The sequence below is a fragment of the Pleurodeles waltl genome, chromosome 2_1, assembly GCF_031143425.1.
Source record: "Pleurodeles waltl isolate 20211129_DDA chromosome 2_1, aPleWal1.hap1.20221129, whole genome shotgun sequence".
NCBI classification, from domain to species: Eukaryota; Metazoa; Chordata; class Amphibia; order Caudata; family Salamandridae; genus Pleurodeles; species Pleurodeles waltl.
The window spans coordinates 758,083,410-758,105,251 of record NC_090438.1 but is presented as its reverse complement, the minus strand read 5'-3'; the positions used below and the strand labels follow the sequence as shown (position 1 = coordinate 758,105,251).

At 40.2% G+C, this 21,842-nt stretch overlaps 1 protein-coding gene across 4 annotated transcripts in view; it reads left to right on the top strand.

Annotated features, from left to right (window-relative positions):
• EXOC2 (exocyst complex component 2) overlaps positions 1 to 21,842 on the top strand; it is a 1,213,422-nt gene that overhangs the window by 417,485 nt on the left and 774,095 nt on the right. For all 4 annotated transcript variants that reach the window (XM_069217791.1, XM_069217808.1, XM_069217816.1 and 1 more), the window contains one exon: positions 7,121 to 7,239. In XM_069217791.1, the coding sequence (XP_069073892.1) occupies positions 7,121 to 7,239 (119 nt within the window). The remainder of the gene's footprint in view (positions 1 to 7,120; positions 7,240 to 21,842) is intronic.

The window sequence follows — 21,842 nt, the reverse complement described above, 5'->3', positions numbered from 1 at the left end:
TGGGTCTTAGCAGTTATCCAACATGGTTATTGCATAGAATTCCTACAATTCCCTCCAAACATACCACCAAGAGCACAGAATTTATCAAAACAACATTCCGAACTCCTGGAAATAGAAGTTCAAGCACTATTGCAAAAGAATGCAATCGAATTAGTACCAAACACACAAAGAAACACAGGAGTCTATTCACTGTACTTCTTAATACCAAAAAAGGACAAAACACTGAGACCAATCCTAGACCTCAGAATACTAAACACCTACATCAAATCAGACCACTTTCACATGGTCACGCTACAAGAAGTGTTACCATTGCTAAAACTACAGGACTACATGACAACCTTAGACCTCAAAGACGCGTATTTCCATATACCAATACATCCGTCGCACAGGAAATACCTACGGTTCGTATTCAAAGGGATACACTACCAATTCAAAGTATTGCCTTTTGGTTTAACAACCGCACCAAGAGTCTTTACAAAATGTCTAGCAGTAGTGGCTGCACACATCAGAAGGCAGCAAATACATGTATTCCCGTATCTAGACGACTGGCTAATCAAAACCAATTCACTAACAAAGTGCTTCCAACACACAAATCAAATCATACAAACCCTCTACAAACTAGGTTTCACCGTCAACTTTGCAAAATCCAACATTTTGCCGTGCAAAGTACAACAATACCTGGGAGCCATAATAGACACAACAAAAGGAGTAGCCACTCCAAGTCCACAAAGAATTCAAAATTTCAACAAGATCATACAACGCATGTATCCAACACAAACAATACAAGCAAAGATGATATTACAACTCCTAGGCATGATGTCTTCCTGCATAGCCATTGTCCCGAACGCAAGACTACACATGAGGCCCTTACAACAGTGCCTAGCATCACAATGGTCACAAGCACAGGGTCACCTTCTAGATCTGGTGTTAATAGACCGCCAAACTTACCTCTCGCTTCTATGGTGGAACAGTATAAATTTAAACAAAGGGCGGCCATTCCAAGACCCAGTGCCACAATGCGTAATAACAGATGCTTCCATGACAGGGTGGGGAGCACACCTCGATCAACACAGCATACAAGGACAATGGAACGTACATCAAACAAAACTGCATATAAATCACCTAGAAATGCTAGCAGTTTTTCAAGCATTAAGGGCTTTCCAACCAATTATAACTCACAAATACATTCTTGTCAAAACAGACAACATGACAACAATGTATTATCTAAACAAACAGGGGGGGGACACACTCAACACAGTTGAGCCTTCTAGCACAGAAGATATGGCGATGGGCAATTCACAACCACATTCGCCTAATAGCGCAGTTTATTCCAGGGATCCAGAATCAACTTGCAGACACTCTTTCTCGAGATCACCAACAGGTCCACGAATGGGAAATTCACCCCCAAATTCTAAACACTTACTTCAGACTCTGGGGAACACCTCAAATAGACTTGTTTGCAACAAGAGAAAACGCAAAATGCCAAAACTTCGCATCCAGATACCCACACAGGCAATCCCAAGGCAATGCCCTATGGATGAACTGGTCAGGGATATTTGCCTACGCTTTTCCTCCTCTCCCTCTCCTTCCTTATCTGGTAAACAAATTGAGTCAAAACAAACTCAAACTCATTTTAATAGCACCAACTTGGGCAAGGCAACCCTGGTACACAACACTGCTAGACCTATCAGTAGTACCCCACATCAAATTGCCCAACAGGCCGGATCTGTTAACACAACACAACCAACAGATCAGACATCCAGATCCAGCATCGCTGAATCTAGCAATCTGGCTCCTGAAATCCTAGAATTCAGACACTTACAACTTACTCAAGAATGTATGGACGTCATAAAGCAAGCCAGAAGGCCGTCCACTAGGCACTGCTATGCAAGTAAATGGAAGAGGTTTGTCTGCTACTGCCATCATAATCAGATCCAACCTTTACACGCAACTCCAAAGGACGTAGTGGGTTACTTGCTTCACTTACAAAAATCTAACCTAGCCTTCTCTTCCATTAAAATACACCTTGCGGCAATATCTGCATACCTGCAGACTACCTATTCAACTTCCCTATATAGGATACCAGTCATTAAAGCATTAATGGAAGGCCTTAAAAGAATTATACCACCAAGAACACCACCTATTCCTTCATGGAACTTAAATGTTGTCTTAACAAGACTCATGGGTCCACCTTTTGAACCCATGCACTCTTGCGAAATACAGTTCCTAACCTGGAAGGTTACATTTCTCATCGCCATTACATCTCTAAGAAGAGTAAGCGAAATTCAGGCGTTTACAATACAAGAACCTTTTATACAACTACACAAAAATAAAGTCGTCCTAAGGACTAATCCAAAATTTTTACCAAAGGTTGTTTCACCGTTCCACCTAAATCAAACAGTGGAACTACCAGTGTTCTTCCCACAGCCAGATTCCGTAGCTGAGAGGGCACGACATACATTAGATGTCAAAAGAGCATTAATGTACTACATTGACAGAACTAAAAACATCAGAAAGACTAAACAACTATTTATTGCATTCCAAAAACCTCATGCAGGAAACCCAATATCAAAACAAGGTATAGCCAGATGGATAGTTAAATGCATCCAAATCTGCTACCTTAAAGCAAAACGACAACTGCCCATTACACCAAGGGCACACTCAACCAGAAAAAAAGGTGCTACCATGGCCTTTCTAGGAAACATCCCAATGCAAGAAATATGTAAGGCAGCCACATGGTCTACGCCACACACGTTCACCAAGCACTACTGTGTAGACGTGTTATCCGCACAGCAAGCCACAGTAGGTCAAGCCGTGTTAAGAACATTATTTCAAACCACTTCCATTCCTACAGGCTGAGCCACCGCTTTTGGGGAGATAACTGCTTACTAGTCTATGCAGAACATGTGTATCTACAGCGACAGATGCCATCGAACTGAAAATGTCACTTACCCAGTGTACATCTGTTCGTGGCATCAGTCGCTGGAGATTCACATGTGCCCACCCACCTCCCCGGGAGCCTGTAGCAGTTTGGAAGTTAGCTTCAACTTTGTACATTTGTATATATATTATTTTAACCTTAAATAGGTACATACTTAGTCACTCCATTGCATGGGCACTATTACTACAACACAACTCCTACCTCACCCTCTGCGGGGAAAACAATCGAAGATGGAGTCGACGCCCATGCGCAATGGAGACAGAAGGAGGAGTCACTCGGTCCCGTGACTTGAAAGACTTCTTCGAAGAAAAACAACTTGTAACACTCCGACCCAACACCAGATGGCGAGCTATGCAGAACATGTGAATCTCCAGCGACTGATGCCACGAACAGATGTACACTGGGTAAGTGACATTTTCATTCTTTTCTATTTAATATGTGGGTGCCTGACCACAATGAATAACATGATTGTGTGATTATCAGACAGTATTTTAAATAAGTGGCCTTGTTTAGTAATAGTTATAGGACTCTATCCGTTTTCCCTTATCTCACTCATCTGGAAGTTTTGATTATGTTTGGTTACGGAACGAGTCTAAGGTCTTCACCTGCACTTGTTAGGTGTGGTCAGGAGCAGGAGAAGGATCCATTCGACAACACATCTTACATTCCTTTCTAGGTGTATGATGTATTGCCATAATTATTAGCTGCACTTTTCTGAAAGACTTCTAACTGCACATTTCTCAGTTTATTATATTCCACAAGTGTCAGATTGGATCATAGAAAATTCAAAGCCGTACCCCTACGTGCCAGCAGGTGATGCCAGTGGCTTTGTGTACACATCACTCTGTGCTAGAAGTGATGTGTGCTGGCCCATATAGGGACCACCCATGTGCGCAGACATCAGTTCTTTTCTGTATGTTCCAACAGACACAGATCCAGAGCTACTCCCAGACTTTTTTTTTTTTTTAGGTTCCTCAAACCATTTTCTAGCAAAAGTTGTCTAGTAGGCAAGGGACATGTTCCCTAACAGAGCGATAGGGTTTAAGCCTTGTGGTGAATGTCATTGAAAGGTGTCCATCACTGATTTCCCCCCGCCCCCCATCCCACTCAACCATATCAGGATGACACTGGTAAGATGATCTCAAGGATGCTAGTGGCCTGGACACTTCACTGGACACTGTCCTGTTCTCTACTCCTGGTCCTGCTACTGAGGAGAGTGCATCATTTGCTATTGTGATGTGCAGAGCAGCAGAGATCCTTGACCTCCAGGTACCATGTCGAGAGGTTAGGACCAGTGTGTTTACTGAAATCATTCAACATGGTCTAACCTCTTCAGAGCCTTCGCCTGTTCAATGTGGCCCTTTCTGATACCCTTTTAGAGACCTGGGCTGAGCCCTGGACCAGGCCCCCCAGTCAACCACCAGATTGCTTGTCCCCACCGTCCTGCACCTGAGGACCCGGCTTTTCTCACCCAGCACCCCACGCCTGAGGGTTTGATGGTGCAGGCTGCAGCCAGTACAGTAATCCCAAATGCCTTCACCCAGTGGTGCTCCGGACAGAGTCAAAACCTATTCACTCTTTTGGTAGAGGAGTCTTTTCACTCTCTAGTCTCGCCTTATGTTCAGTGAATACTACCTGCCTTCTAGGCTGCTAAACCCACACCCTTTGGGACTCAGTGGCTTAGATCCTACCATTTGTTCCTAAAGAGGACTACACTATTCTTTTCCAGGCCATGCAGGATGGCTGTGATGCAGCTAAATCCACTATTTGTTGTGGGCTTGACATTTGTTGTTGAGCCTTTGACTCAGCTTGGCTTTCTATAACTATGCATGAATGCAGACTGCTGGTTTTGTCAGATGTCCAGTCCAGACTGATGGCCATTCCTGATAGTTTCCCCCTTTTCAGGACAAGACAGATTCAGTCCTTGAGTGCTTCAAGGACAGCAGGGCTACAGCATGCTCTGGGTTGGTCTGCTGCTCCATGTCCACCTTCAGATTCGGCACCTTTGTGGATTTGGTAAGGGTTTTCAACATTACTAACTACCACAGGTTCAGCAATCTCCTTGGTCTATTATTTGTGGCTGTGGCCACAGTTCTCACAGACCATGGGGACAATAGGGGCAGCATATAGCCCAATCTACCTCCCCTCAATCTGTCACAACATTTAAACCTCTTTAGCATGACTTACTGCAAGGCTGGGATGGAGTACATCTAACCCGTCTTTGCACTATTTTGACAGTATTAACTTTTAAAACATATTTTATGTATTGCAGCGGTCTTATACTTTAAGGGGTGTGTGTTGTATTAATATGTCCCTCCCAGACACCTTCTTAATTTTTCCTTAAAGCTATCAATATTTGAGTAATTATTCCCACTGGTCTCTTCCACATTTACTACAAATTAGTATACTTACGTGTGCGGAGATCTCTGCCACCGAGATCTCTGCATAGAAAAGATAGAGGAGGCTGAGGTGGAGATTTCCACCGTAAGTTCTTGGATTACATTTTATAGTTAGTAAATAGTATCGCAAAACTCATTTTGTGAGTCAGTCTCTCAGGTGTCATGTTTACCAAGACAAGAATTGGCAGTTTCACAGAGCTATGTTTCTGTTAAGTAACAAAGATTTGTGCTTTTCAAACAATTCTACAATTTCATGGCAGTGTTTAAGGCAAAACACATATTGCGGAACATGGCTTTGATTTTTGCATAGTTTTGGATGAGTCCAATTGGGAAAACAATAGGATGACTCTCCTTATAGAACAAGGGTCTTCAAACTGGGTGTCAGGCTTTAAATGGTCCTAGGGGGTGTGTCAGGCTATGGGCAAAAGGTACATCATGCTGATAACAGTGCTTTAAGTGAAAATTAATGAGTAACAGTAAGCCACTCTGAGGGATATAATTTTAAGGTATACCTCTTTGCATCCAACAGCTTGTAGGTTAAAGAGAAAAGGGAAAGCAGTTCAGAAGGATTATAACAAAAAGAGATAGCAGATTCCTTGCCTGGCTCAGGAGGTAGATGTCTGTTGAAGTTGTAAAAGGCAGTTTGGATGATGGCTGAAAGCGTTTATGTGCAGAGGGGCTTGCCTCTGACAATCTTTAGGCACAGCTATTTCTAAATAGGTGCTGACAAGATGGCGCATCAAGCACTGGTGCCTATCTCCCTGGTACCCTCATGATCTCTAATACAAGATGGCTACTGATTAAAAAGCAAATAAATACTGTGCAGCTCAAGAAAGTAAGCCCCTGACTGGCTGGCATTTAGCTGTAGCAGAAGAAGTAAATGTGAATCTGAAATTGACCAAGAAGTTACTGAAATAAACAGAGTAATGGAACAAAGTAAATTGGCACACACAAAACAGCCTTAAAGCATCATTAACAGGCTCTAGGAGGCATATGTGGTATCATACCAGCTTATATCTTGGAATGATTTTTCTTATAAGAAAAAACATTAAAAAAAGATAACCACCCATGTGTTCACATACATCAAAACACACTGGTCGTGATCATGGAATGATTTTTTTTCAGAAAGAATAATCATTACAAGACTGCTGATGTGTGCATGAGTCATGACACCAACGGCAATATTCATTACACTTTAATAACGGTAGCATAAACGGACATTGGCAAGGCCAGTAACTTGGGTGGTAATCACCTTTAAATGCAAGGCCTATTGGCTTTGTCAAGTCTTGTTTTAGAAAAAGACAGTTTTATAATTAATACTTATATTTCAAATGGTCGTATGTATATGGTCTTTTAAATTTATTCTTAAAGATTGATTTCCAACCCTGGTAAAACCTGATAGCACCAGTCACGCAAAAACATGTCAGCTGATATATTTATTAACTTTTGTAATAAGAATGTGAATAATCTATTGGTTTATATTCCTTACCAAGACTGCACACAAAATAAAACAAATACTGTAATGTATTCCAGGTAACAATATAGGAATCTGATAAAGTAGAAATTTGTGAAGCATGTATTTCTAATGCAGCATGTTTTTGAGCATTACTTGCACCTCAAAGGTAAATGATCTGATCTACAACCGATACTCCAAACACAATTTGTTTATACACTTACTTCCCTCTATTTGTGCATTTGAAGGTTCTGTTACTGCAGATCTGCTTTTAGGATCCTTATAATTTGAATGATTCCTGTTGATCTTTGTTTTATGCTTTCACAGATACCTTTCAGATTTGCATGGAGTTGGAGACCCAGCCTGGCAGTGCATCAGTGCTCAGCACAAATGGATTCTTCAGCTTATGCACACCTGTAAAGATGGCTATATCAAGGAACAGAAAGGTAAGTGGAGCTCCTGTCTGTGCAATTTGTGGTTTGGAATTGACTGTACAACTATTTTGATGACAATGTGTCATTTTGAGTGTTGTAATGAAATGCTCTTTGATGTTCCTAAGTGCCCTCTAGGATCAGTATAAGCTCTCACTCTGAGGTTTCACAAATATTATTGTGTACTGAGTATCTCTGCCTACATCTATGGTTCCGGAATCCTTATTCAGTTGTGAGAAATGTCTACATATCTTAAGCAATTTACCTGGCTTCAATTATTCAGTTCATATAATAGTTTAACTTTATTACAAATATATTAAAATTGAAGAAAAAAAAAAGGAGAAAGAGCCATGTTACCATAACTAAAGAAATAGAACTGACACTTCAAAAACAGCCAAACCTTATCTGCAGTGCATAGTGCACTGCACATTCTGTTAGACATTTAAATAACTGTTTTGTCATTTAACATTGCTTTAAATAACCATGATCTCTGCATGTTAAGAAGATGTTTTTCCAGGTTTCACCTCCTGTCTGACTTCCCTCCTAATACTGTTTGTCACCACCATCCTGGCATTTAGAGGTAATATGATATGTGGAGTCAGTTACAAAGGTGTTGGAATATTGTGTTCTTTCTTCCAGACATATTTTCTGTTGGAAGTTGTGTCCATGCTCCAAACTGTTGTATGTGAGGCTAGGAGAAAGGGAAGGAATGAGAGTTAGACCTGAGCTTGGGTGTATGTATGAGGTATCCATCAAATCTATCAAAGGTTATGAAGGCTCAGCCCTGAAACTTCCAAGAAGAATCTCTACCTCTCCTAACCAATATGTGATACTTTTAAACCCTAAATTGGTCCACAGAAAAGATCTATTGCCTCCACTTTGAGATATGTCTTGATGTTGAAAGATGTGAACTCATGAAATAAATTAGTGCTATCTTTGATGTCAACACTTCATCAGGGTCTCTAAATGAAGGCCTGAATATCCCTTAAAGTGGTGACTGAGGCATAGGTTCCCACACGCTATCCTCTGGATTTATAAAAACCAACAGCGTGTTCAACACAGCGCGGTCAAGAGAAGCCACAGTATTGCCTATCTACTATTGACTTAAAATCCATGCTTCTAGATGTCCTGCTCTCCCAGATCCCAAGTCTTCTTGCCTTTCCTCTGTGGCAGCATGTGAAGCCTTATGGTTTCTATTGGCTAAGTGTGACCTAGGAGGCATACTGTGTGGGCCAATGAGTCTTTGGACTCTGTTGAAAATGATCACGACCTTGATCCAAACTTAAACATCCGTCATCAATAATCAGCAATTATAACAGTATAAGTGCAAATGAGTCAGTAAAACCACGCACCATGACCCATTTGACCGCAAATAACCACACCTTTTAGTATCAGTTTGAATATTTATTTCCCTATATTAACAATGCTAAGATCACATAAATCAGTCTCAAAACCACGTGATAAAGATACAGAAACAACAATGGCTGTCTTAGGCGTCTAAAGAATCTTAACTTGATTAGAGCATTAATTACAAGACTTTCAATAGCAACAGTACAGATCAATAGCAAAAGTAATTGCGCAATGGAAATAACTTATAATGAATCAACAATTTGAATGAAGTCTGTTTGTTTGTCAAACAGATAAACAGAGGAAACTCCTCACTAAATCCAGATTAGCATTAGCATGTTGGGCTGCATGCAAAGGTTTTGTAACATAAATTTGGAAAGCATCTAGCTATGCCTCTATCAAAAAGCAGCAGTTGGTACTGCTAGCGCGCCTGGTCCTTAGTAAGTAAACTTACACGGGGACGCATATAGGTCAATGAACCTTTTGAATCGCATGGAGTATCCCAATCATGCAGTGATTACTGAACTAATAAACAACATCAATAGATTAATATCAACCACTTAAGAACTCAAAAGGAAAACCATATTAATCAGAAATACCCATCACTCATGAGAAGGTTAATAATTTGTATTCCCTGTTGATTACAATTCTAATCAAATATTAATTCAGCCTTTATTAATCAAACTTTATTAATTCATCAAAAAGAAAACAATTCTTCAAGCCTAACATAAGCAACAATGCAATCATATGTCAATGGATATCAGCATTAATGGAGTAATTCAGCAATTCCATCCGTCAGTCTTTTGTCACTGTCAGCGTTCCCCCTGTCAGCCTACCTAACCAAGTTTAGCATCAGCATGTGGGTCTTCATGCGAAAACAATTTAGATAAAAACATTCATTTGAAAAAATCTATCTAGAGAGAGAAAATCTATTCAGAAACAGCACAGTTGGCACCTAGAAAGGAAAGGCACAAATTTAGTCACATTTTATAGCTACCTATCCAGGATGAATCAGCAAAGAGTCAGTCTTCGTCCCCAGGTCATCAGTGATCAGCTAAGTATCAGGCTCTCAGAGTATAAGGGGTTCACTTATATTAAGGAGCTACTGACCGGGGTAGTATCCCCTGGGGCTCCTTGAACTCACTTAATGAGTTGGTTGTGTTAAGTGCTGTGGAGGGTCGTGTAGTGATGGTGGGGGTTGTTTCCTTTATGGACTAGGTGGTCTCGCACACTATATAGTGTCATGCTTCATCATATGACCACCTAGGTAGAACAGTGCCACCTGGGCGGACTCAACCTCACCGTTGGAAGAACAGGAGGGAGTGCGTAGACTTTATCTATCTGGAAAATGTGGGATCCAGGTAAACTAGGGTAAATATTAAAACACCTAGACAGTCACCTGTGTGAGAGTACACTTTTATTAGTGGTGTCTGCTGGTGTGATTAAGGACAAGGATGGGACACCTCTGTGAGAGCAAGGACTCACTGTGTCAACTATCTAAAGGTTAATGGCCAATATGTTTCTGCCCTCTACAAGGAGCCAAGGAAGGTCTGGGGGGCATTCTCCAGGGCCTGGGATCCCTCAAAGTCATGCAATGAAAGGAAAACCTACTCCACTCAATGGGGGTGAAATGGTGTAAGAAGTGATATGGGGCCTACCTGTGAACAAGGAATTACCTTGTGGAGGCCTGAAGGAAACAAAAGCAAGAATATTGTTTTTATGGGAGGCACAGCACTGCACGGAAAAACACACACAAAGGTGACACAGCACTTCGGACAGCATCTCCTGACGTCATCAACATCTCCTCGCAGTTCTGATTTCGCTCCCCTTGTCATGACTTATTAGGGTTCCCCAGTCTATCCCACTAATTGCTAATTGGTCAGTTCGTCAGAAGTTATGACTTTAACCTATAGTTTTTGTTTATCGAATCTCTATTTTTTGCATAGATATCATGTCCCATAAATTTGATTGGTCCTTCTCATGATGAGAACATCATCCGGCTCTTCAGGTAACAAAATTGTTGCATACAAGTCTCTAGTCAGTGCCTCTATTGTTCAAGTCCTGGGAAGGTACATTTAGCCTACACTACACAATTGTATCAAATTGTGTTAATCTCCTGTCCGCTGGTACATCGCAGAATGTTCTGGCTGATCTTTCTGAACTCTGAACAGTTCAAGGTCCTCTCTTCCAGTTACCAGTCCTCGCAAAGCTTTTCAGAGTCCATGTTATGAGCAAGCAAGGCCTGGTGAAACCAGGCCTTTAGTCCGGCTAAGTTAAGAATATGAATTAACACAAAACATAGGTTATACATCCAGTTATGGTACATTAATACGTTTTATATAGATTTTTCCCATTGATTAGCATCTGTTAATACACTTGATGACCACTCTCCGTGGGCACATTTTTGATCATACACGTTATTCTCTATGAGCAATTCCTCTATGCAATTTTCTCATAATCACACATTAATCATTAGAAATTTCTCCAATTAGCATATCTGCTCCATCAGTACCTAGGAAACAAAACTAAAAAGTCAAACATAAAACATTTCTGCATATACCTGTCCTTAAGGATTAGTCTTCATCAGGGGGACATCAGCATCAGGACAGAGGGAGATAGGTGGGGAACATTTCAGAATCTGGGCTCCAAGTTCTCTGAACCATCAAGTTAATGTCTAAGGCAAATCAGGAAAGCGCTGCAAGCTTTAAGCATCAAGCACTAAAGTAAGCACCAGCATCATTGCATGGAGCATAAGAAATAAACTTGAATAGCAAAATACCAGAGTGCCAGTAGACAGGCTGGCAAGTGTCAAAGTGACAGTGCGTCATAAATGACAGGACGTTGTAGAGAAATGACTGAGAATCTCCAAGAGCAGTGCGGTTAAGTTAAAGTTGTCCCATGTCATCGGTCGGTGGCATATTTCGATAACATTTGTCCAATAATATGAAATTTACAAATCTCAGATATAACTGAGCAGTCTTTCACATGTCGATGATTGGTTGTTCTCAATTTGCGAAAAGCAGTTGATACAATAAGAATCAATTTGTAGATCCTTCCGTTCTCTGTAAGTAGGCCCATTGTTAGTTCCTGGGAACGTTGCTTTCCCATGCGCTTGTAAGGTATTCTTTGTAACAACTCAAACATGCAGAGTTTACACACATTTGCTTGAGAGTTAACATTTTGTTAATACAGCTCCGGACAAGTTCTGCATTACACAAAGCAATAATTATTCAGCAAGCATGAGATCATTTTACTAATGTTGCATTTTCAGTGTTACTGGCAGACATTCATTTCAGCCTAGGCCTCGCTAACTTGAGGCTTTCAGTTAGCATAAGTACGTTCATAATGTTTAGCTATAAGTATAACCGATTACTGCATTTTGACATTTATCCTCAAAACATGTTAATACATTATTAATAATCAATTTTGTAAATGATGGCGGCCAATCAGGTAGGCATATTTTCATGTTACATGTTCATTTTCTATGTTATTACATTGTTGTACATAAATCAAATGCGGAGATGCATGGAATAATTATTAGTGTTAATCCCAGCACTCACACCTCCACAAAGCATTCAGTGAACAGGAGTGGTGTGCTGGGTTCAGGAATACTACATTCAAGATTGAAATGCTGTGATATCTGGCTGTGATCTCTGGCAGAGTAGCCGGACCAGTAATCTTTCCTGTCTATGCCTCAGTCAAAATAACCTGACATTGACAGTGTCCTTCCTTACACTTTGCTTGCAAGATTCTGTGATGTTCTGAGTGGCAACCTCACAATGTAAGCATTTAGCCTAAAGAACCCAGTGATTTTGAGTGTTTTGAAGCCTGAAATCTTCTACATTTTTGGTGCATGTAGTCCAGGGTCTCCTGCAGTTAACTATGAAGCATTTTCATCTCTTGCTTTTGCACAGTGATTAAAGCATAAGAGAATAAATATAGACCTTGTGAGACTCTTGTACTTGGACCCTCCTGTTCACTCCTGATTATCTCTCCTGTCACAACAAGAACCTTGGTAGTTGGTCCTCCTCCTTTCCTGACAGATGAAAAAACTGTGCATATGCTTTCCATCAGTAGAGATTTCTGAGTGTCTTCCCATGGGCTGGTGGAAAAATCTGTTGGATGTGGACAGTGAGAGATGTTGAATGTCTAGTTAATTTACAAAGTCAAATAGATTGTTATGGGCTGCCTCTTTGATTCTTTTAATCTGTTGGATGTTACAAGCAAGACATGCAATTTAAATTCTAGATTTGCTTTTCCTGGCCCTTTTGCTCTTTCAATCATGTCATAATGATGAGCTGGCGTAGGTGAAGACGGAGTCTGGAGCATCCCCTTTTTCACGTGTTTTTCAACTTGTTTTCAAAACAATGGGGGTTCAGGTCCCCTTCAAGATGAAGCAATAATTTTAACCAATATTAGAGGTCTTGCTTTCAGAAACTGAATTATCTGAAAAAAGGGGGGATCTCAGCCCCTAGGAATGGCACAGAATGTCCCCATGATTCAAACATAAATTCACACTCTCCTTCCTCACAAATGAATTAGAAAGGGAGGAAATGTTTCCAACTATCTGCAGCAACGGCAGGGAATCACAAGAGCCATTCTAGTGCTTACTGTTGCACAAAATTAGTATCTTTTCAGATTGAAGAGCAGCCTTCCAAAGATTCCTCCTCAAATATGTTACAAACTTGTTCACCAGGCCCAGTTCACTGTGCGGCAGGAGACAACTACCATCAAAACATCCCAAAGCATTATAAAGGCAAGGTAATCTAATCCTGCTTCGTCCTTTGTGGTAAATAATGACTTAAAGTAGAGTTCAGATCCCTTTTTTTGCCTGAAAACAGCAAACAAGTTGGGCAAAATAGAAATATTCAGGTTGCTTTCCCAATGTTTTTAGTTTACTTAAGGAAGGATGTTCAATATGCTCTTTATGCTCTCTGTGCCTTCAAGACATTTATTTTAATCTTCTATCAACAAGAAACACTTGATGTTTGAGGTAAGAAGCCAACATTACATATAATGGCCCTGTTTTTAGTGTTTCAAGTCAGCTATTCAATGAGACACACATTTATTTATACCTTTATTTCAATGACTGGCTGCGCCAAATCAGCTACTGTATTGTAGGCTTTCGGATAAGTATATATCACCAAGAATCTGGAGTAGCGTTAAATGAGCTTCAGCAGGTCAACATATAGTCCAATTGGAATGATAAAAGTTTTAGAAGCAGAGTTCTACATGCTACAGCCACAAAAGTATCTAATTCAGAGAGGAAAGTGTTTTATATGCCGCAAAAGTGTAGGAATATCTAATCAAACTCCTAGTGAGGCAGCTACTCTGTTGCCATATGTAGACTCTTGCATCTCCATCATTCCTCATACACTGCTCCTCATGAAGCTGCTACTGGAGTGCCAACAGTGCTTCAGGGATTCAAGTAGGAGTTCTGTTCCTTCAGTGCAACTGTTCTCCTTTTTTTTTTTTTTTTTTTTTTAAACAGATAACAACATAACCATTTTTCACATTGAAACCTTTATTTATAGTCCCTGTTTTGACTCCTGGGGACTGATATTTCCATAGAGTAGCCTGTTTTTTTGGTCCATTTGAAATGTCTCTTTCTTGCTCCATATAAGGCAAATGCCAGTCAATACAGATCTGTGGTTCTTCTTACATATCTGCTGGTTTCCCTTGTGTGCTTAACTCGTCTTATCTCGTCCTCTCCTTCTCTTGTTAAAAGTAATGCAGGTATGGGTAGTACTATGACGTGACACTAAGCCTAGGACCCACGTGGTGGGCCTGGCAGTGTCCATGATAAGGAGTTTTGTAGAAGTTGTAAATAGTTCTGTAAGCTATGCCACATCTCACCCAGCCGAGGATCTGATGGTGACCAAGAACTGAGACCTGACTTAGAGAGAAGCAGCCACAGTCACCATATCATGGCTCCTGGCCTTGCCTCCTACACTGCTGGAGCACTCCTCTAGCTACCAACGTTAATAGAAGGGCATTTTTGGGTGTGCTTTGTTAGGTTAGCGAGAGACTGATAAAATATACAACACTGTGGTAAAAAGTGACATGTGATGTATTGCCAAGGATGTAGAAGTCAGAGGGAGAATGAGGCTTCAGCCACAGTATACTGTGGTGCTCTCATGGCTGTGCTGCAGCACCAAGAAATCCTAGCTATTACTTCAAACTAAATAGTGGATTTTGTGCCTTAGGCCAATGGATTGACGCAACATTGGTTTGAGAGGATGTCAATGATGACTGTCATTGTAATCAACAATAATCAAAGTATTAAAAAATCTAAACACTAAACAATAACCACACCGGTTTATTAAGAAGGATTGTGAATTTATTTCCCTATATTAACAATGCTAATGTCCCGAAAATGATACGCATTTAGAATCAATAATGGCTGATTACAATGTCTTTATATATCTGAGTTTAATCAAAGCAAGCAAGTAAATTATCCAAGTGTCACAACACTGATCAACAACAGCGATAAATTATACATTAGGGCAAAAGATCAAAGAATGTCAATATAAATCATGAACATGTAAAGATAAATTCCCTTACTAACCACAAATTAGCATTAACATGTTGGACTTCATGTAAAAAGAATTTAGAAACAAAAATTTAGAAAACCACGCTAACTCAGGTTATTATAAAAAATTATTGTTATGCAGCAATTAATCTACAAATTGCAGCTGGTACCTCTAAAGCAAGAGACACGTATATCAATACAATTTCATACATTACCCATAGAAAAACAACATGAAGTCTACTTCAGCAAGGGGACACCACCAGGTAAGTCTTCATAGGGTCTGGCCTAAATCAACAGCTAAACCCACATCACTAATGACTCGACAACCACTAAGAACTCCCTCAATCTGCACGAATGAAGAAGGAAGAAGAATGAATCCCAAAAAAGGTGACAGAATATTATATCAACTCTTGAAAAGTTCGCGATTGGTCAGTACATGGGGTGTTTTACAAATTCAGCCAATAAACTACTATTAGATAACCGAAAGATTGCCAATGACATTATTAGCTAAACACAATTATAACAGTTTCTTCTCCTGTTCCATCTCGTCTGTGGCTCCATTGTTCCATCTCGTCAAAACTTCTGTTCTCAGGAAGAAACGTCTTATTTTGTATCATCCACTTCCATCCTCGAGGAAGAAACTACACTTTAGTGACTATTTTAAACAATAGAACAGTCAAACTCATGTAATGACTTAATAAATCTGACCTTGTAAGACATAACGCAACAACCCACTAGGGGTAGCGGTTTACATATCTATAAGCTATTAATCACACTCTTTTAGGTAAGCATTGAGCAACGGAAAATAACTGATTTTAACTGAAGTTTTGCTTAGACAGAGACCAAAATGAATTATGGTGACCATTTTACAAAAGTCACCCGTTTTCACATGTTAATTCATCAATGATTAGTACTTATTGATTAAAAAAAAAAAAAAATCATTAAAGATTTCCGCTCCTGCAGCTGCCAGTGCGGATCTACACATTTTGTGAGGAATTCCTATAATTTTAAATGGAATGTTCTTTATTTTGTATCCGGACAAGAATGCAGATCCGAGAACATTCCAGGAAGAGGCAATATTGTATTATCTTGTTAATTTTACCTTTTGGTTATAAGTACATTTACTGGTTGCTACTTCGTACAGAAAATGGCAGTCAGTTGTTTCTTTACTATCCTACTTATTGGAGATTTCTTAGAAGGACTAAATGGTTATTTTTTTCTTCTTCAGTAAAGAATCCCTCTCTAGTCGTATAACATAGTTCTGTCAAAGTTGATGGCCCATCCCTGTATTGGAAACTCTGCACAACTGCTCATGTGGCATCTGTCCTGAAAGGTGACATCCTTAGTGCAACTCAAATCAATCATGAAGGTTAATAGTTTTTTCCTTGCTCTGTGCACAGTTTTACATCACACCATCCTCCCTCAGAACACACCCGCACGTACTTACTAAGGTACTTTCAGATTTTAATTTGAAACAGAGAATTTTGCTTTCTCCTTTCTTTCTGAACCAATTCAAGCCAGCAAGAGAGGATTCTTTATACATTAGATGTCAGGGCAGCTTCAGTACAAAAGACGCCAAAATGGTCAAGATGCAGTTTATCATCAATAGGGATATTAGTACAGGGTTTCTACTTTCAAACCAGTTCTAAAGCGAGATGGGTTGTATCCTGTATATTCACTTGGTGCCAGTAAGCTATTGGACCTCTTTAGTTAAACTTTCAGTGCGTTCCAAAGATGAAAGATCATTGTTCCTGTTAGTAATATTTATGTGCCAGTCACATAGTTTTGCACACATGTTTTAGGTCTTAAATTATAGCAATGGAGATAATGTTTAGATTTAGAATTATTTTCTCAGAAAAAGCTGTGTAAGGCTTTGTATATTACTTGCTTTTTTTACGGTCTTTATTTTTCTCTTTCTCTCGTTATCTAGTGTATGTGTCTATTTTATTCAGTACTCGTGTGTAGCAATGATTCCAGATGGCCCGGTGAATTCCATCTCATTGTAATGTTGCGGATGGCCTTTTACCTTGTGCCTCTATTTTGGTGAACTGTTAAAAAGAGCTCTTAAATAAAAATAAACGTCGATGATGATCCCATGATTGGAAAAATAAGTTACAAGTACTTGGCATTCTACTTCACTGTGATGTGAATCTTGATTGAATATGTGCTAAACCCCTTCCCTGCCTTCCACTGGAGACCAGAAAATGGTCTCCTTAACAGTGCATTTAGGATCCTTCATCAAGTTAGCTGTAAAGTGAGCTGAGCTGTTAAACGATAATTCTAAGAAAAGTTGTGCTCCATTCAAATAGAGGAGATTGGGTCTGCCATGTTTTTGGCATTATTTCCTAATATTTCAGTGTTTTGGTGAGATTTATTATGCACACTGTGGATGAACTGGGAATTGAGTGCTGGCATCTATTACACTAACTTTTTTTTGCTCAGAATAATTCAGAAAGGATAGGGCGCCCTTCATGGGTAAAAAGAATTATGCGCCAGCCGGGGTACTGTACAGCCTCACCATTTTTGGAGTACTCCTATGAAATGGGGCCGAGTGGGGAATTACAACCAACCAAACACACTGAGCACGTCCTATAAGGTAACCAAATAGAATTAATATTTGAACGTGGAATAAAAACCCATGCAGAAGGCGGGATCAAACTTATGCATCTACTAGTGAAAGGCTTGTGACAATGCCAAATGTCTATTGAGCTGTTACGGTTCCCCTTGAATAGTGCAATATTGGACTAGAATTTTTTTTTAAGGCATTTGCAATGCAATGGGTCTCGCGTTAGCTCAAGTTAGAGCTGTTCATGTTGTAAATTCCTAACTTGAATTTTCGTGCCACTTAAATTGAAAATTAAAAGTAAAACAGTTGACATAAAAGAGCTGATTCAAAGCACCACAGCTGCCATGAGTGACACAAAAAGAAAAAAGAATGTCAAACGTATCGGCAAACGTGCAATAATCCATGTAACAGGATCGATGTCCAAGGCGGTAACCAAACCGCCCCAAGGAGAGACAAACGTAAGCATTTGCCATTGATGAAAAAGGATTTTTGAAAGGCAAGTCCACGAACGAGTGATAGTAATGGCCGTGTGTTGAGCGTGGTTAAAAGCCTACAGATAGATTACAACCGGTCACTTGCGCGCTCGACCTAATGAGTCCTTTTAGAGTGCAGGCTAAAACTGTCTTGTGTGTTCTTTGAACGATAGGTGCTAATGTTCAAAACTCGATGGCACTTTGTCAACTACAGAAGAATGGCGGGCTAGGTCAGTCCTGCTGGGATTGAGATGAGTAACTTGCATGTCTTTAAGCAAGAGCTGAATGCACTGAGACAACATACTAGCAAATTGAAAATATTTTTAATTTGGAATTGAATAATTCATAGGCCCCCCCCATTAAACCGTATACATAGATGTACCACTTTCAAAACTTTTCTTTCATTATACGGAGTCTAGGAAACAGTAGTGCCTTTATCGGATAGGTGGTGGCTTGAAGAACCTGCACAGTGAGGTTTTATTGCTATCTTTGATTTGCTCATGTTTAATTATATCTGCATATTTCCGCTAGTCACCGATTTTGAAACATGTAGCAGATATTTTAAAATAATTTATTTTTAGAGAATGGTGTGCTTCAAATGATTTATTCACACCACATCTCATTCAGTAGTCCTTTGGACAAGTAAATATGTACATTCAGGGATGTGGAATTCCTATCGCCCGACGCGCCCGGGACATCGCCGGGACATCTTGTTCGGGGTCAAGGGCAACAAGTTTTTATGTTTACTTTGTCCTTGGGACAAGTAGGCCCAACCCTCTGCAGCACAAACCCTTTAGCTGCCTGTTTACAGAGAGTGGAACTCTCTGCAGTTGAGGTAATGTGTTTCCAAAAGATAATGCTGTTCGAACTTATATTTATGGTTCATTATTTGAAAGCCTTCATTATTAGGGTGAGTGCTGTAAATAAATGTTTTAAGGTCACACTTCACTAGTGACGTTGGTTCCAGTACAAAAAAAAAAAAGTGTATACACATGTTTGAAAAGTTTAGGCTATGAGGCTAAGTATAATGCTCCCAGAATGCTCTTTGATTAGATGCAAATGAAGTGTCATTTAGTAAAATGTTTTGATGCATGCTAGTATTTCCCAAAAATATTTCTAATGGAAAATCAGTGTAACCATTTTCAACACGATTATGGGAAGCATGAAATTAAACAAACACTGACAAAGCCAACTGATCTGACATATTTTTATAAGTCCTTTAGTTTCATCAATGCGTGTCTTGTTTTGACATGGCTTTTGTAACACTTTATTGTTGTGGGAGCTACCAGGCCCTCAACATTGTAATAAACACTGGCAAAACCCCCCCAAAACGTTTTTGAACTCTAAAAGCACACGTTGCCACCAGTGGTATAACAAAGGCCCCGCAGCCGCCCTCCAGGGGGCCCATTCAGCACAGCACCTGCCCTGAGTGAGTCTGGAGAGGGAGCTCCTCCATGTTCTTTGCAAAGGGGCACCCTCCAGTTTCGTTATGTCACTGATTGCCACTATAGTTCCTGACACTAAACGAAACTACTTTGTGTGCCAATATGCTCCTTGTGGAAGAGCAGAATGCGATCACTCACAGTAAAGCCAGCTGAAAGAGAGAGAAATAGAAGTTTAATAAAAACAAAATGTCTTTGTTAACACCAGACCTAATTAGGGACCAAGACCCACATGTAAGTTGCTTTTTGCATGTCGCAAACAGCGACTTTCGCTGTTTGCGACGTGCAAAAAGCACATTGCGATGCACAAACCCAGTTTTGCGATTCAGTAACCTGGTTACCGAATCGCAAAACGGGTTTGCGACTCGCAATTAGGAAGGGGTGTTCCCTTCCTAATTGCGACTCGCAGTGCAATGTAGGATTGTTTTGCGGGCGCAAACCAATCGCAGTTTGCACCCATTTCAAATGGGTGCTAACACTTTAGCAAAAGGGAAGGGGTTCCCATGGGACCCCTTCCCCATTGTGAATGTCACTGTAAACATTTTTTCAGAGCAGGCAGTGGTCCTGTGGACCACTGCCTGCTCTGAAAAAGTGAAATGAAAACGTTTCATTTTTCGTTTTTGTAATGCATCTCGTTTTCCTTTAAGGAAAACGGGCTGCATTACAACAACAAAAAACTGCTTTATTGAAAGCAGGCACAGTCATGGTGGTCTGCTGTCTCCAGGAGGCCACCAGCCCTGTGAGGGCCGCCATTCGCAAGGGGGTCGCAAATTGCGACCCACCTCATGATTATTAATGAGGTGGGCATTTGCGAAGCCCTTGCGAATCACAGATGGTGTCAGGGACACCATCCTACATTCGGATTTGCGACTCACAATTTGCGGGTCGCAAATCTGAACCTCCCTACATGTGGCCCCAAATTCTTAAAGAAAGTCACAAAAGTGCACCCATGGTATATGTCGTACCCCTATAAAATATTTGTGAACTGTATTTTAGCATGGGTAAATACGCATGTGTAGATTTGCTCATGTGAAAATCTATTGAGCATTTGCAAGTTCATTTTCCATCCAGCCACTTTCTTCCCAACCCTGGAAGAAGTTCTAATTCTGCCATTGTCAGGAGTAAATGTCCAACCTTTCTTATTATGGGAAAATATTAGAGAGAAGCTGGTGAAAATCTTTAAAACATGCAGGTTAGTAGGTTTGCAGACTCAAAGGCATTCCAGCCCTGGAACTATTGCTTACTGCTTCCTCCAGCCCCAGTATGCAGATCTGCAGAAAGGTGGCAAAATAAGGAAATTGCTACAGTAGGGATTGAAACTGCAAGTATTCAAGCCCTACTATGGTAGTAGCCCTGGCATAATCAGAGAGGCTATTATCAGAGCTCTTACATAATGAGATTGCTGCCATAATTTGGCGCCACACTGCATGGCACCAAAGGGACAAGTAGATCTTTTTACAGGACAAGTAGATTTGAGAAGCAACCTGTCCCCTGGACAAGTAGATATTTTAATAAATTCCACACCCCTGACATTAAAGTATATGATAAAAAGCTTTCCATTAGAGGAGACTGTTTTTTTTTTTTAAATCAGGAACTCGTCACCCTTACATATCTCCCTCCCCCAGCTATGCAAAGCATTGTCTTAGAAAGCTACCACAAAATTATTTATTTAAAACTATGAGGAAGTTCGTTTCATCAAATAAAGGGACCAAAATAGTTGCAGAATGTATTTAAAGAAATTTGTTTGCAGAAATCCGATGTCATCACTTGAAAGATAATAAAACATTGGCAGTTCCCCTTAAGGTCAGTAAGGGAACCCGTTTACCAGATAGTATCACTAAACTGTCTCCTACACACTTCCCCGTCTCATTCATTGTCACTTAAATTCTGAGCAGTGGGGCTGGGGTGTGGCAGGTGCTGTAAGAGCGCCAGAAAAATTTCAGAGAGCTTGGCAGTAGACTGGGCAACAAACAAGCATTTGATCATGTCTTATTTTCTTGCAATGAGTGGAATACTTTTACGGGTTGGATTTAATTAAGCCAGGGTGCAACTCTTTGCAACAAACTGCTGGTACATTATGTTGCTATTCAGATTGATGTTTACAGTTGTCTGCCTGTATGCTTTGTGCAGTTTGTTGATTTTTTTCAATTCACAAGTCCATTGAGATATTAGGTGTGACAAGACATATACTGCAAATTGAAGAATTACAATATTGTTATAACCATATTCTACATTACGTAATAATTTTAATACCTTAC